Source organism: Galeopterus variegatus, unplaced genomic scaffold, assembly GCF_000696425.1.
Source record: "Galeopterus variegatus unplaced genomic scaffold, G_variegatus-3.0.2 Scaffold2083, whole genome shotgun sequence".
Taxonomy (NCBI): domain Eukaryota; kingdom Metazoa; phylum Chordata; class Mammalia; order Dermoptera; family Cynocephalidae; genus Galeopterus; species Galeopterus variegatus.
In genome coordinates this window covers 131822-145942 of record NW_007728194.1, presented here as the reverse complement: position 1 = coordinate 145942, position 14121 = coordinate 131822, and the positions used below count along the sequence as shown (strand labels likewise).

Here is a 14121-nt window from a genome sequence, read left to right as displayed (position 1 = left end):
TACCATTTCTATTCTACATAGTACTGGAAGTCTTAGCCAGAGCAATCAGGCAAGAAGAAATAAAAGCTATCAAGATAGGAAAGGAAGAAATAAAATTATCTGTATTCACAGATGACATAATCTTCTACATAGAAAACCCTGAAGATTCCACACAAAAAAACTGTTAGAACTAATAAACGAATTCAGCAAAGTTGCAAGATACAAAATCAACACACAAAAATCAGTTTCATTTCTAAACAATCCAAAATGAAAATCAGAAAAACAATACCATTTATAATAGCATCAAAAAGAATAAAATGCTTAGGAATAAACTTAACCAAGGAGGCAGAAGACTCATATACTGAAAACTACAAAACACTGCAGAAAAAAATTAAAGACACAAATAAATGGAAAGGTATCCTATGTTCATTAATTGAAAGATCTAATATTATTAAAATGTCCACACTACACAAAGTGATCTATAGATTCAATGCAATCCCTATCAAAATCCCAATGGTATTTTTTGCAGAAATAGAAAAAATAAAATCCTAAAATTCATATATAATCTCAAAAGACCCCAAATAGCGAAAATAATCTTGAGAAAGAAAAATAGAGCTGGAAGCCTCCCACTTCCTGATTTCAAACATATTACAAAGCCACAGCAATCAAAACAGTATGATACTGATATAAAGACAAATATATGGACCAATAAAACAGAAAAGAGAACTTAGAAATAAACCCTCACATATATGGTCAATAAAGGCTACACAATGGGCAGAGGATAGTCTCTTTAACAAATAGTGCTGAGAAAAGGGGATATCCACATGCAAAAGAATGAAATTAGATCCTTACCTTATATCATTTACAAAAATTAACTCAAAACAGATTAAAGACTTAAACAAAAGAAAGCTTCTTGACATTGGATTTAGCAATGATTTCTTGGATATAACACCAAAAGCACAAGCAACCAAAGCAGAAATAGACAAATGGAACTACAACAAACTTAAAAACTTCTGTGCAGCAAAGAAAATAATCTGCAGAGTGAAAAAGCAACCTACTGAATGGGAGAAAATATTTGCAAACCGTATATCTGATGAGAGATTAGTATACAGAACAAAGAACACCTACAACTCAACAACAATAATAAACAATGCAATTAAAAAATGGGCAAAGGACTTTGGTAGATATTTCTACAAAGAAGATGTGCACATGGCCAAAGAGCACAGGTGCTCAATATCTCTCATTATTAGGGAAATGGAAATCAAAACCACAATGCATATCACTTTACACTTTATTAGGATGGCCATTATATTTAAAAAAAAGAAAGAAAGAAAGAAGCAGAAAATAACAAGCATTGGTGAGCAAATGGAGAAACTTGAACCTCATGCACTCATCCTAGGAATGTAAAATGCTACAGCCACTATAGAAAACAGTATGGCAGTTCCTAAAAAAAAAAAATTAAAAGTAAGATTACTACATGATCCAGCAACTTCACTTCTGGGTATATACTCAAAAGAATTGATAGTAGGGTCTTGAAGAGACATTTGCACACTCATGTTCATAGCAGCATTATTCACAACAGCCACAAGCAATCCAAGTGTCAATGAATGATAAATGATGCAGTACATGCTTACAATGGAATATTATTCAGCCTTAAAAAGGAACAGAATTCTGACATATGCTACAAAATGGATGAACCCTGAGAACATGATGTTAAGTGGAATAAGCTAGACACAAAAAAGACAAATACTATATGATTTCACTTACATGAGGTATTTAACATAGCAGCTCAGAGATTACTTTATTCTCTCTTTCAACTAAAAACTATAAACTATAAAAGGTACCTTTTCAAGTCCAGGTTTTGAAATCTTTTCAGTTCCACTATTGCTTTCAAGGCAGATTCCTTCATCAACGCCATCATCATTGGAAAAATCATTGCTCATCTGATCACTGTGACAACTGCCTTCATTTTCTGCTCCACTGTCAGTGCAACTTTCAGTCTGAGGAGATTTCTTAAGAAGACATAATTATCTTAAAATTATAAGTGAAATAAAGGAAAATATATTCAGCAAAACTTTTTACCTGCATACTGCATTTTCACATAATTTAACATATTCCTATTAACATAAGTATTTATATTACTTTAAGTAAATTGACTTTCTCTTAAAAACTGAGGCCTTAAGTAAAATTAAACAAGCAAATAGTATTTTAAAAGCATTTCTGTTATGTCCTTAAAATTCTAATACAACTTAGTGATTCAGAATTCTATTAAATCCCATTTATGTTTACTGTTGCAAAGTAACAATACAAAATTACCATTTCTTTCAGCAAAATCTACAGAAGCACAGAAACCGAGCTCACTAATGAGCTTCTGTTCTGAAATCCCAAAGAATACCATTTATTTTCTTGAACAAACAGTTTAATTCAATTTATCATTGTGTTAGGTATTAAATAATTAGAAAAAGTCATTGTATCTATCCTCAAGAACGTTACACTCTAGTGCATAGGAGGTAGAAATGCAACAATAGCAAATTATACCCTTCCTTATGGTTTTTAAAGCACATTCACACAAATTTAATTTGGAGAATTCTCCTTCTTAAAAATCCTCAAACAACTCTTTCCCCTCTTTCCCTTTAACATCTTATATACATACCTAAAAATGTTTTTACTTAGTTATAGAATTCTCCTAGACACAGGCTCTTGCTATGTGTAAGGGATTGCATAGAAGTTCTTGAATCAATCAAGCAAAATATAACAGACACAAACTTTATTCCAAGAACTTTGTTGTACAGACTGCAGCTAATATACCATCTTAACCTTTCAAGAAAGTTTTGGTTCAAGGCAAAATGAAGATGAAAACCAACTTTAGAATCTCACACAAAAAAGACCAAAAAGATAATTCCTGAAGCTCTGCCAACTAACCCAAAACATCTCTTCTCCAAAGAACTAGATCTAGGGCTTCCTAAGAAGATCCTGCCAAACATTATATCTAGGTATTCTTCCTTTGGAAAAGACTTCCCTTTATAAGAAATGTATCTGGCATATACAGAAGACCAATCTAATACTAATCGCTATTTGAGTAGGAATCCTACAAAGACTATCTCCTTTGAAAGCTTGGCATACTTTGGGTACACTTCCTAACTTAAGCACAAATGTCTGAAATTATTTTAATTAAACCTTTCAAAATGTTATCCAGTAATAATTAACTATTCAATGAACATCTAAGAGGGGTCTTTAAAAAAATTCGTGGAAGGATTCATATTATCTTTTAATTCAATTTTTCCACAAACTTTTTGAAGTACCCTCATACTTCATCTAAAGCATCTTCTTACAAAAACTATAAAAAACAATGACTATTCTCACTTTACAGGCTAGGAAAATGAGGCTTAGAAAGGTTGCATGAATTATCCAAGGTCAAAAAGTTTGCAAGTAGAAGGACAAGAATTTAAACCCACATCTAGCTAGGCCCAAAACATGCAATCTTATACCACAGTGCTTCTTAGTACTTAACAGTACTAAATAAAACTTGATGAATGTTCAAAACTATTTTTGAGTTCCTGGGAAAAGACATTTTTATAACTACAGCAATCAGTCACAATAAGAAAAAATGCTTCATGGTAGTTATGAGAATAATAAAGATTTATCCTTCTGTAACAACTATGCTAAGTGATTGTAAATATTCCATGTAATGAAATCAAAAGAGTTTCCAAAAAAACAGAGGATATTGTAAATTTTTTTTTTTTAATAAGGCTAGAGGAACCAGAGAACTCTGGGAGGCCAATGAGTAGAAAGAAACTGAAGAGCATTGCACATGTCCTTCAAAGTCACTTAAATAAAGTTGCGAATTTTAAAAATCTAATAGAAAGGGGAAAACTGCCAAAATACCTTGCATTTTCTAGCTTTTTAACTTAGACAATTTAAGAGCTAGCAAACCTTAAGTAGGAATAACTCAGACACTTTAATCCTTGAAAAGGCACTAGATATTAAGATACAAATACAAGAAATTAAGTCCATGATAATCGGTTTGTTCATTCATTCATTCCTATATACATATATTCTGTGATTATATATCAGAAACAAAAGTACAGCCCACCTGTAGACTAGTTTCAATAACTAAGAAAGTATGAAACATCAGATTACCACTCAAATTCAAGAAAGTCCAGAGTTGAGATCCTTATTGTATTTTCAAAGAGAATCATAAATTACTCTGACCAAATGACAATATTTGAAATATAATTTACTGTGCTCAAGAAAAGCTTATACGAAGTTAATTATTTTTATAGAACTCAGTGTTAGAAAATAAGGGAAGGAAAAGCCTCCATCAAGAGTCTAAGTGATATCAGTAGTAAGTTACCACAAATACCTCTTAAACATGACTGACTAAAGTGGATTAATAAAAAAAATTTTATAATGAGAAAATATAATAAATATTTACCTCATCTTCAACATCAATAAATGTACTCATATCTAGTTCCTCGGGAAATGTCATACGATCATTCAATTTGATCCTATGCATGGTTGTATAATCAAAATCAAACCTTTTCAACTGTAAGGTCAGCAGATAGGGAAAATGCAAAAATCGAAGACCCTAAAAAAAAACAAAGGGGGGACCCTAATGAATACTGAATATTATCTCAGATAATTAAGTATTAATCTTACATGGCATTTACCTTTCGTGCATCACACTTCTTCTTACAACGTTCGCAAAAATACTGATTTGGGCCATCCAGGATCTCTGGTTGAATAAATGCATGCAATGCTTCTTCCTAGTTAGAAAAATAATACATTTATGATTATGTAAAATATTATGTTAATGACAAAGTCCTAAATGTAAAACAGTGCAATTATCAAAATAGATAAAAGGGGAGTGACTAGAAAATCAGAAACTCAAAATACACCAAAGAAAAAAATTATCAACAGCAAAATAATGCTATCACTATAAAAACTAAATTAAAAAATTATTTCATTCTGCACAAGATTTGCCTTTCTTAATACTGTGCATCACAGGTCATTTCCACGTAAGTTTTATTTACGTTGTAGTGTTTTGTCTAAATAATCAGAAAAAAAACCTTCGATCTTTAGATTAAAATGTAATTCCATACTTCTTAGAAAAGCAGTTACATGTATCACTTCAATCTTCTTATAGAAGGAGGCATTTTAAAACTACACAGTAAATAACACTGACCTCTGAAGAATTCACACTATCCATACATATTATATTATCATATAATTATATTTAATCACTACAGTTAGGGTCAGTTGGTAATGCACCATTGCACTAATAGTAAAGAATGAAAAACACTGCACAACCTTTTTACCGCATGTGAGATATTGCTCCATTTGAAAATATATACAATGCAAGTTCCCAGACTATTCACCTAACAGAACCATGTGGTTCTCTTTTCTCCATACAGCCTTAGTAAAGAAGCAGAAACAGTATTATATAAACACTGTTGAAGAATCAGAGGGCATAAAAATATTTTTATTTTAATTTTTAACCACTGGTTTTTCACAATTAAAAAATTAGTACTATATATAAGATTGCATGCATAATCTCAAATTTCATCTGATGTTAAATCTTTATACGTGGTCTAAGAAGAACTACTGACAATATTGATTACATATAAAGAAAAAAATTAAATCATTAAGACGAAAGTGTCTTAAAAGACTTTTATTTTGATATAGAACAAGTTGTTCCTCCAAAGATAAAGAAGCTTGATCTGGCAAAATGGACTTAGCTGCAAAATAGCTGGCAAAGCTTATAAAACTACTATCCACATATTGTTTAATACAGCTTACTTTGGAAAAAGATAAAAATATGAAAAGATATTCTAATCCCATCTCCTATTTTGCTCTCAGAATACAAAGAAATCAAATAGCTGGGTTTTTTCCACATGACCAAGTCATTTTACCGGAGGTCACAGGAGTGAACACATTTAGAACATAATTTTTTTCTCTAAAGCATATTTTAAGAATGAAAAAAGCCAAATTATGTAAAAGCATAACAGAGAAAAAGAAGATTTAAAGAAAATCACACCTATAGCTTAACACAGACTGATACCAAATTTGTCAGGTATTCCAAACAGAAGTAATTTGAACTGGTAAAACACTCAATATCTTAAAAAAAAAGTGTGTTCGGGGTGACTAAGAAAATTATGTAACTCAAACTCTACTAAACTAAGACGTGTCAGGTATTCCAAACAGAAGTAATTTGAACTGGTAAAACACTCAATATCTTAAAAAAAAAAGTGTGTTCGGGGTGACTAAGAAAATTATGTAACTCAAACTCTACTAAACTAAGACATGTGTGTACTGGTCTCTGGCTTATAATTCACAGCTAGGAATATCTTTTTAAAAACACTTTAAATAATAATTTAAATAATTTAAAGTTTAAAGAACAGAGAACTCTCAAATGCTCTTTACTCAATCTCATCAACTTTTTAACATTTTACTACCTTTGCTTGATCCCCCCACCCAGACATCATTATGTATTTTTTTCTGAACCATTTGAAAATAGTTTCATACATCATGCTTTACCATTTAATATTTCAATAACTTTTTTAAAATAAAAATATTCTTATATAAACAGTACAGTTATCAAACTGAGTAAAATTCAATATTGATAGATAATTTTGTCAGTCCCTATTCCAATTCTGTCAACTACCCTAGTAACACAGTAGCATTTCTCCACCATTTAGTACAAAATCTAATCCAGGGTCACAAGTTACATTTGGCTGTCTCTTTAGATTCTTTTAATCTGGAACGGTTTTAAAGCCTGTCCTTCTTTCTTTCATGACATTAATATTTTTGAACAGAGGCCAGTTATTTTACAAAACGTTCCACAATTTGGGTTTGTCTGCTGTTCTTATTAGGTTCATTTTATACATTCCTTGCTAGACTATTACATAAGTAATGATGTGTCCTTCTAAAGGTATCATAGTCGCAAGGCCATGATGTCCCTCACTTCATCATTGGTGATACTAACATTACTAACCTGGTCAAGGTGTAGTCCAGTTCCCCATTGTATAGTTATTATTTTTCCCCTTGCAGCCTATAAGCAATTTGTAAAGAGACACCTGGAGACCATGCAAAAATCCTGAGCTTTAGCAAACTTTCCACCCTTGATTTTAGCATCCACTAACAAATTCTTGCCTACACTGAATTTTAATATGATGTTTGCAATTTCTTCCTGTTTTTTTATCCATTTATCTTCTTAAATTTTTGGATATCAAATTTTGTTTTGCTCATTTGAGAACATTTAATTCAGTGTAGAATACTGTGTAAACAGTATTCAATTTCATACTTACTTTCCTGAAGTATTATTTTTTGGGAGGAGGGGAGTCATCAGCTGAAAAGCTTTAATACAGATTTTCTGTTTTCTTCTAACAGTGGTGCTGTGTAAGTTTAATTTTTTTTACGCTAGTCATTTTGTGAACAGCGTTTTTTAATTTGTGGGCACATTCTTTGCTAGTTTAGTGGAGTACTGTTTCTTAAATGAGTAATGGGAGAGGAGAGGTTGGTATCTTCCATTTTTGCAGGACCCTTAATTTTTCTCTTTCTTCTTGTTTTTTCTTTACTGCTATAATTCTAAGGGGTATCAATGCTTCTCCATTTACCTCATTCTTCCACAGACATGAATTCCCTCCAAGGCTGCCACTTTGAATTCTTCTCATTATTAAACCTTTTCCCTGTAGCTGATGCTATAAACTACCACATCCCAGACTATGTTCATTATTTTGGCACTTACTGTTGTACCTCCACTTTTTGAGGGTGATTTTGTCCCTGTTTTGTTTAAGTCCTTCAATCCCCATTCTTTGTTTTCACAGTCTCTTAAACTTCCCACTCCTGCTGTACGGCCAAGGCGGAGAAATGGTACAGCAGACCTTTATATTTTCCCTCCCCCTTGCTTCTTTCTTAAGTTTTTAGTGTCTGGTCTGCCAGTTTTAAACAGTAACCTTTGTCTCCCACCCACACAAAAGTGGGAGACACTTTTGTGTCTTCTACTCTCCCTTTCTCTCCCTCTTCTCCTTTTTAAAAGTGTCCTATTTGTACTTTGTCTAACATATAACATTTCATTCTTTTCTTCTACCCATGTCCCCAACCTTGTTTTATTTAGTCTTTAATTCTACAATATACTATATTAAATGCACCCAGTACTTTTGCTGAAGCTTCCCCAGTGATCTCTTAGTTAAGCTCATTTTCTAATAAACTCCTCAATAGCCCATGGATACAATATCCAATGAGTTCTTCAATGTTCAAAATTGTTCTTTAATAGACATCATAACTGAAGAAAAACTTGACTGGATATCAAATCCTTGGCTTGTGCTTTCTTTCCTTGAGTTTCCTGAAATTGCTACTCTGTTGCTATGCTTTGCATGTTGCTCTTCAGAAGTATGATGCCAGCCCAATTTACCTTTAAAGATTAACAATTTACTAAAACTTGTCTCTGAGTTCATCATTACAGGTCAATTTTTCCAGGTATATAATGTGTACTTCAAAAGGCAGATTTAACATTTCCCTTAGTCCCAGGAAGTTTTTCTAGATTATAGTTTTGACCATCAGTTTTGTTCCACTGGTTTTTCTTCTTCACAGACTCCCATTATTTTGGACCTCCTTTGTGGTTCTTCCCTTTCAATTATTTTTTCTGAGATCCTTTTTACTTCTTTATCTTATTTTCATTCAATGTCCCTCACTAGATTTTCATTCTTTTTTAAAAAAAACATGACCAGTAAGGGGATCTTAACCCTTGACTTGGTGTTGTCAGCACCACACTCTCCCAAGTGAGCTAACCGGCCACCCCTATATAGGGATCCAAACCTATGGCATTGGTGTTATCAGCACCACACTCTCCCAAGTGAGCCACGGGTCGGCCCAGATTGTCATTCTTTTGATTCTCTCTTGAGCATTTTGTAATTTCTTCTTCATTTCTAACATAGCTTTTTCTTCAGTTTCTTTCCTGAGCTTGATGAACTCCCACTGCATTTCTTCCTGTTTTTTTATCCATTTATCTTCTTAAATTTTTGGATATCAAATTTTGTTTTGCTCATTTGAGAACATTTAATTCAGTGTAGAATACTGTGTAAACAGTATTCAATTTCATACTTACTTTCCTGAAGTATTATTTTTTGGGAGGAGGGGAGTCATCAGCTGAAAAGCTTTAATACAGATTTTCTGTTTTCTTCTAACAGTGGTGCTGTGTAAGTTTAATTTTTTTTACGCTAGTCATTTTGTGAACAGCGTTTTTTAATTTGTGGGCACATTCTTTGCTAGTTTAGTGGAGTACTGTTTCTTAAATGAGTAATGGGAGAGGAGAGGTTGGTATCTTCCATTTTTGCAGGACCCTTAATTTTTCTCTTTCTTCTTGTTTTTTCTTTACTGCTATAATTCTAAGGGGTATCAATGCTTCTCCATTTACCTCATTCTTCCACAGACATGAATTCCCTCCAAGGCTGCCACTTTGAATTCTTCTCATTATTAAACCTTTTCCCTGTAGCTGATGCTATAAACTACCACATCCCAGACTATGTTCATTATTTTGGCACTTACTGTTGTACCTCCACTTTTTGAGGGTGATTTTGTCCCTGTTTTGTTTAAGTCCTTCAATCCCCATTCTTTGTTTTCACAGTCTCTTAAACTTCCCACTCTATACTCTCCACATATATAGACTTGCAGTAGCAGTGGAAGCTCTGTTGGAATTATGTGTTTACTTTGCTCCTTATAGGTAATTTGAAGTTCATGGTATTCTCTGTCTCCTGGTAATGCAGAAAGTATGGGTTAGTTGCATTTCATTTGTGTTCTTTTTAGTCTATGGTTTTTTTGAAGAATGTGTGGAGATATTCAGATTCAAATTCAGATTCAGATTCAGGCAGCTGCCATTATCCTTCAGACTCAGAAACCAGTTAAAGCTATGTTAATATATTCTACAGCTTCCCTACTCTAGCTTTCTAAAAGGTTGTCACCAAGATAATTGTAAATAAGATTAGTAAGTTATAAATATTAGCTTCTGAAAGGAAGGTAACTACCATCAAGAAAACACATGAAAAGATAAAATTCACTGGTAAATCAGGTACACAAACAGGAAAGAAAAAGGAATCAAACCTAATCACTACAGAAAAACACCAAACTATGATGATATACAATGACAGGAAGAAAGGAACAAAAGATATACAAAACAACCAGAAAACTATCAACAAAACAGCAGGACTAAGTCCTCACTTATCAATAATAACTTTGAATATAATGATCTAAATAACCCAATTAAAAGATATAGACTGGCTAAATGGATTTTAAAAAACAAGATCTAGTGACAAGCTGCCTTCAAGAAACTCACTACAACTGTAAAAACACACATAGACTGAAACAGATGGAATGGAAAAACATATTCCAGGCAAACAGAAACCAAAAGTGAGCAGGAATAGCTACATTTACATCAGATAAAACAGACTTTAAGTCAAAAAGAGTAAAAAGAAACAAAGAAGGTCATTATATAATGTTACAGGGGTCAATTCAGCAAGAGGATATAGCAATTGCAAATATATATGCACCCAACATTGGAGCACCCAGATATATAAAACAAGTAGATTAGATCTAAAGGTTATATAATGTTACAGGGGTCAATTCAGCAAGAGGATATAGCAATTGCAAATATATATGCACACAACATTGGAGCACCCAGATATATAAAACAAGTAGATTAGATCTAAAGGGATAGACTCCAATTCAATAACAGTTAGAGAATTCAACACCCTATTTGCAGCATTAGACAAATCATCTAGACAGAAAATCAACAAAAAAATTGAATTTAAACTGCACTACTGACTAAATGAACCTTACAGACATTTACAGAACATTGCATCCAACAGCTGCAGAATACATATTTTTTTCATAAGCATATGGAACATTCTCTAGGACTGACCATATGTTAAGCCACAAAACAAGTCTCAACAAACTTAAAAAAATTAAAATTATATCATGTATCTCTTCTCTGATCACAATGGAATAAAATTAGAAATCAATAGCAGGAAAAACTCTTGAAACTGCACCAATATATGAAGATTAAATATGCTCCTGAATGACAAATGGGTCAAAGAAGAAATTAAGAAGAAAATTCTAAAATTCCTTAAAACAATGAAAACAGGAACACAACATACAGTCAAAGCAGTACTAAGAGGGAGTTTACATCAAGAAATGTCTACATCAAGAAAGTAGAAAGAATTCAAGTAAACAACCTTACAATACATCTTAAGGAACTAGAAAAGAAAGAACAAACCAAAACCCAAATTAGCAGAAGGCAAGAAATTATAAATATCAGAGCAGAAATAAAGAAAATTGAGACTAATAATAATAAAGATGGACAAAGCAGAATGTTGGTTTTTGAAAAGATAAAAATGACAATCCATTAGCTGGACTAACCAAGAAAAAAAAGAGATTCAAATAAATAAAATCAGAAATTAAAAAAGGGACCTCACAGCTAATACAATGGAAATAAAAGGATCATTAGAGATAATTATGAACAACTATAGGCCAAAACATCAGAAAACCTAAAGGAAATTATCCTGGACAAATACAAAACCAAGACTGAACCAAGAAGAAACAGAAAACTTGAACAGAACAATAAAGAGTAACAAGATTGAATCAGTAATAAAAAGGTTCCCTCTAAAAAAAAAGTCCAGGACCAGATGGCCTCACTGATGAATTCTACCATAACTTTAAAGAAGAAGTAATACGAATTGTTCTCAAAATCTTCCAAAAAACTGAAGAGGAGGGAACTCTTCCAGACTCATTCTACAAGGCCAGCATTACCCTGAAACCAAAACCAGATAAGGACACAACAAAAAAGAAAAACTACAGGCCAATAACCCTGATGAACATTGATACAAAAATCCTCAACAAAATACCAGCAAACAGAATCCAGCATTATATCCAAAATATCATTCACCATGATCAAGTGGGATTTATTCTAGGGATGCAAGGCTGGTTCAACATACACAAATCAATAAATGTGACATATCACATCAACAGAATAAAGGACAAAAACCATATGATCATCTCCGTTGATGCAGAAAAAGCATTTGGTAAAATTCAACATCCAAAAAACCCCTCAACATATTAGTAAAGGGCAAAAGATATATGTGATCTAAAGAGAAACCACAGTATTTCTCAACATATTAGCTACAGAAGGAATGTACTTCTAACAGACTGACAGCTAATATCATACTGACTGGAGAAAAAAGCTGAAAATTCTTCCTCTAAGAATTGTAACAAAATAAGGATCCCCACTCTCTCCACTCTTATTCAACATATTACTGGAAGTCCTAGCAAGAGCAATTAGGCAAAAAAAAAAAAAAAGGGACATCTTAATTGGAGAAGAGAAGAATAAGGATCCCCACTCTCTCCACTCTTATTCAACATATTACTGGAAGTCCTAGCAAGAGCATTTAGGCAAAAAAAAAAAAAAAGGGACATCTTAATTGGAGAAGAGAAAGTCAAAACTGTCACCGTTTGCAGATGACATGATCTGATCTATAGAAAAACCTAAAAGTTCCACCAAAAACTCTTAGAATTGATAAACAAATTCAGTAAACCTGCAGGATACAGAGCATTTCTACATACCAATAACAAGCAAGATGAAAAAGAAACCAAGAAAGCAATCCCATTTACAATAGCTACAAAAAAATAATAAAGTACCTAGGAATTAATTTAACCAAAGAGGTGAATGATCTACACAAGAAAAAGTATAAAACACTGGGGAAAGAAACTGAAGAAGACACAAAGAAGTGGAAAGACATTCCATGTTCCTGGATTGAAAGATTTAATATTGTGAAAATGACCACAGTGTCAAAAGAGATCTACAGATTCAATGTGATCCCTTTCAAAATACCAGTGACATTCTTCGCAGTAGGAAAAAACAATTCTAAAATTTGTATGGAACCACAAAAGACCCTGAATAGCCAAAGCAATCCTGAGTAAAAAGAACAAAGCTGGAGGCATCACACTAACTGACTTCAAAAATATACTACAAAGCTACAGTGACCAAAACAGCATGGCACTGGCATTAAAACAGACATACAGACCAATGGAATAGAATGGAGAACCCAGAAGTAAAGCCATGTATTTACAGCCAACTGATTTTTGATAGAATCACTGAGAGTATTCATTAGAGACAATCTCTTCAATAAATGGTACTGGAAAAACTAAATAGCCATATGCACTAGAATGAAACTAGATCCTTATCTTTTACCGTAGTCCAAAATCAACTCAAAATGGATTAAAGACTTAAATATAAGACCCCAAACCATGAAACTATCAGAAGAAAACAGGGGAAATGCATCAGGACACCAGGCTGGGCAAAGACTTTATGAAGAGGACAGCAAAAGCCCAGGCAACAAAAGCAAAGATAGACAAATGGGATTATATTAAACTAAAAGCTTCTGCACAGCAAAGGAAATAATCAACAGAGTGAAGAGACAACCTACAAAATAGGAGAAAATATATTTGCAAGCTATGCATCCAACAAGTAATTACTATTGCAAAATATACAAGAAACTCAAACAACTCAACAGCAAGAAAATAATCTGAACAAAAAATGGGCAAATGAGCTAAATAGACATTTTTCAAAGGAAGATATAGAAACACTCAACAGGTATATGAAAAAATGCTCAACATCACTAATCATCATCAGAGAAACGAAAATCAAAACCACGGTGAGATATCATTTACCTCAGTTACAATGATTATTACCAAAAAGACAGAAAATAGGATACAAGAAGATGGAAAGATATCCCATGCTCTTGGATTGGAAGAATCAACATAGTGAAAATGGCCATACTACCAAAAGTGATATACAAATTCAATGCAATCCCCATCAAAATTCCAATGACATTTTTCTCAGAAATGGAAAGAACTATCCTGACATTTATATGGAATAATAAAAGACCATGCGTAGCCAAAGCAATGCTGAGCAAAAAAAATAAAACTGGAGGCATAACATTACCCGACTTTAAGCTATACTACAAAGCTATAATAACCAAAGCAGTATGGTATTGGCATAAAAACAGACACACTGATCAATGGAATAGAATAGAGAATCCAGAAATCAACCCATACACCTATAGCCAGCTGATCTTTGACAAAGGCACCAAG

At 32.9% G+C, this 14121-nt stretch overlaps 1 protein-coding gene across 1 annotated transcript in view; it reads right to left on the bottom strand.

The window, feature by feature from the left end:
- Positions 1-14121, bottom strand: part of USP47 (ubiquitin specific peptidase 47) — a 121192-nt gene that overhangs the window by 32958 nt on the left and 74113 nt on the right. Inside the window, exons 9-11 of the mRNA XM_008580414.1 lie at positions 4650-4745; positions 4415-4567; positions 1824-1991 (exon numbers count right to left, since the gene is read on the bottom strand). Coding sequence (XP_008578636.1) covers positions 1824-1991; positions 4415-4567; positions 4650-4745 — 417 coding nt within the window. The remainder of the gene's footprint in view (positions 1-1823; positions 1992-4414; positions 4568-4649; positions 4746-14121) is intronic.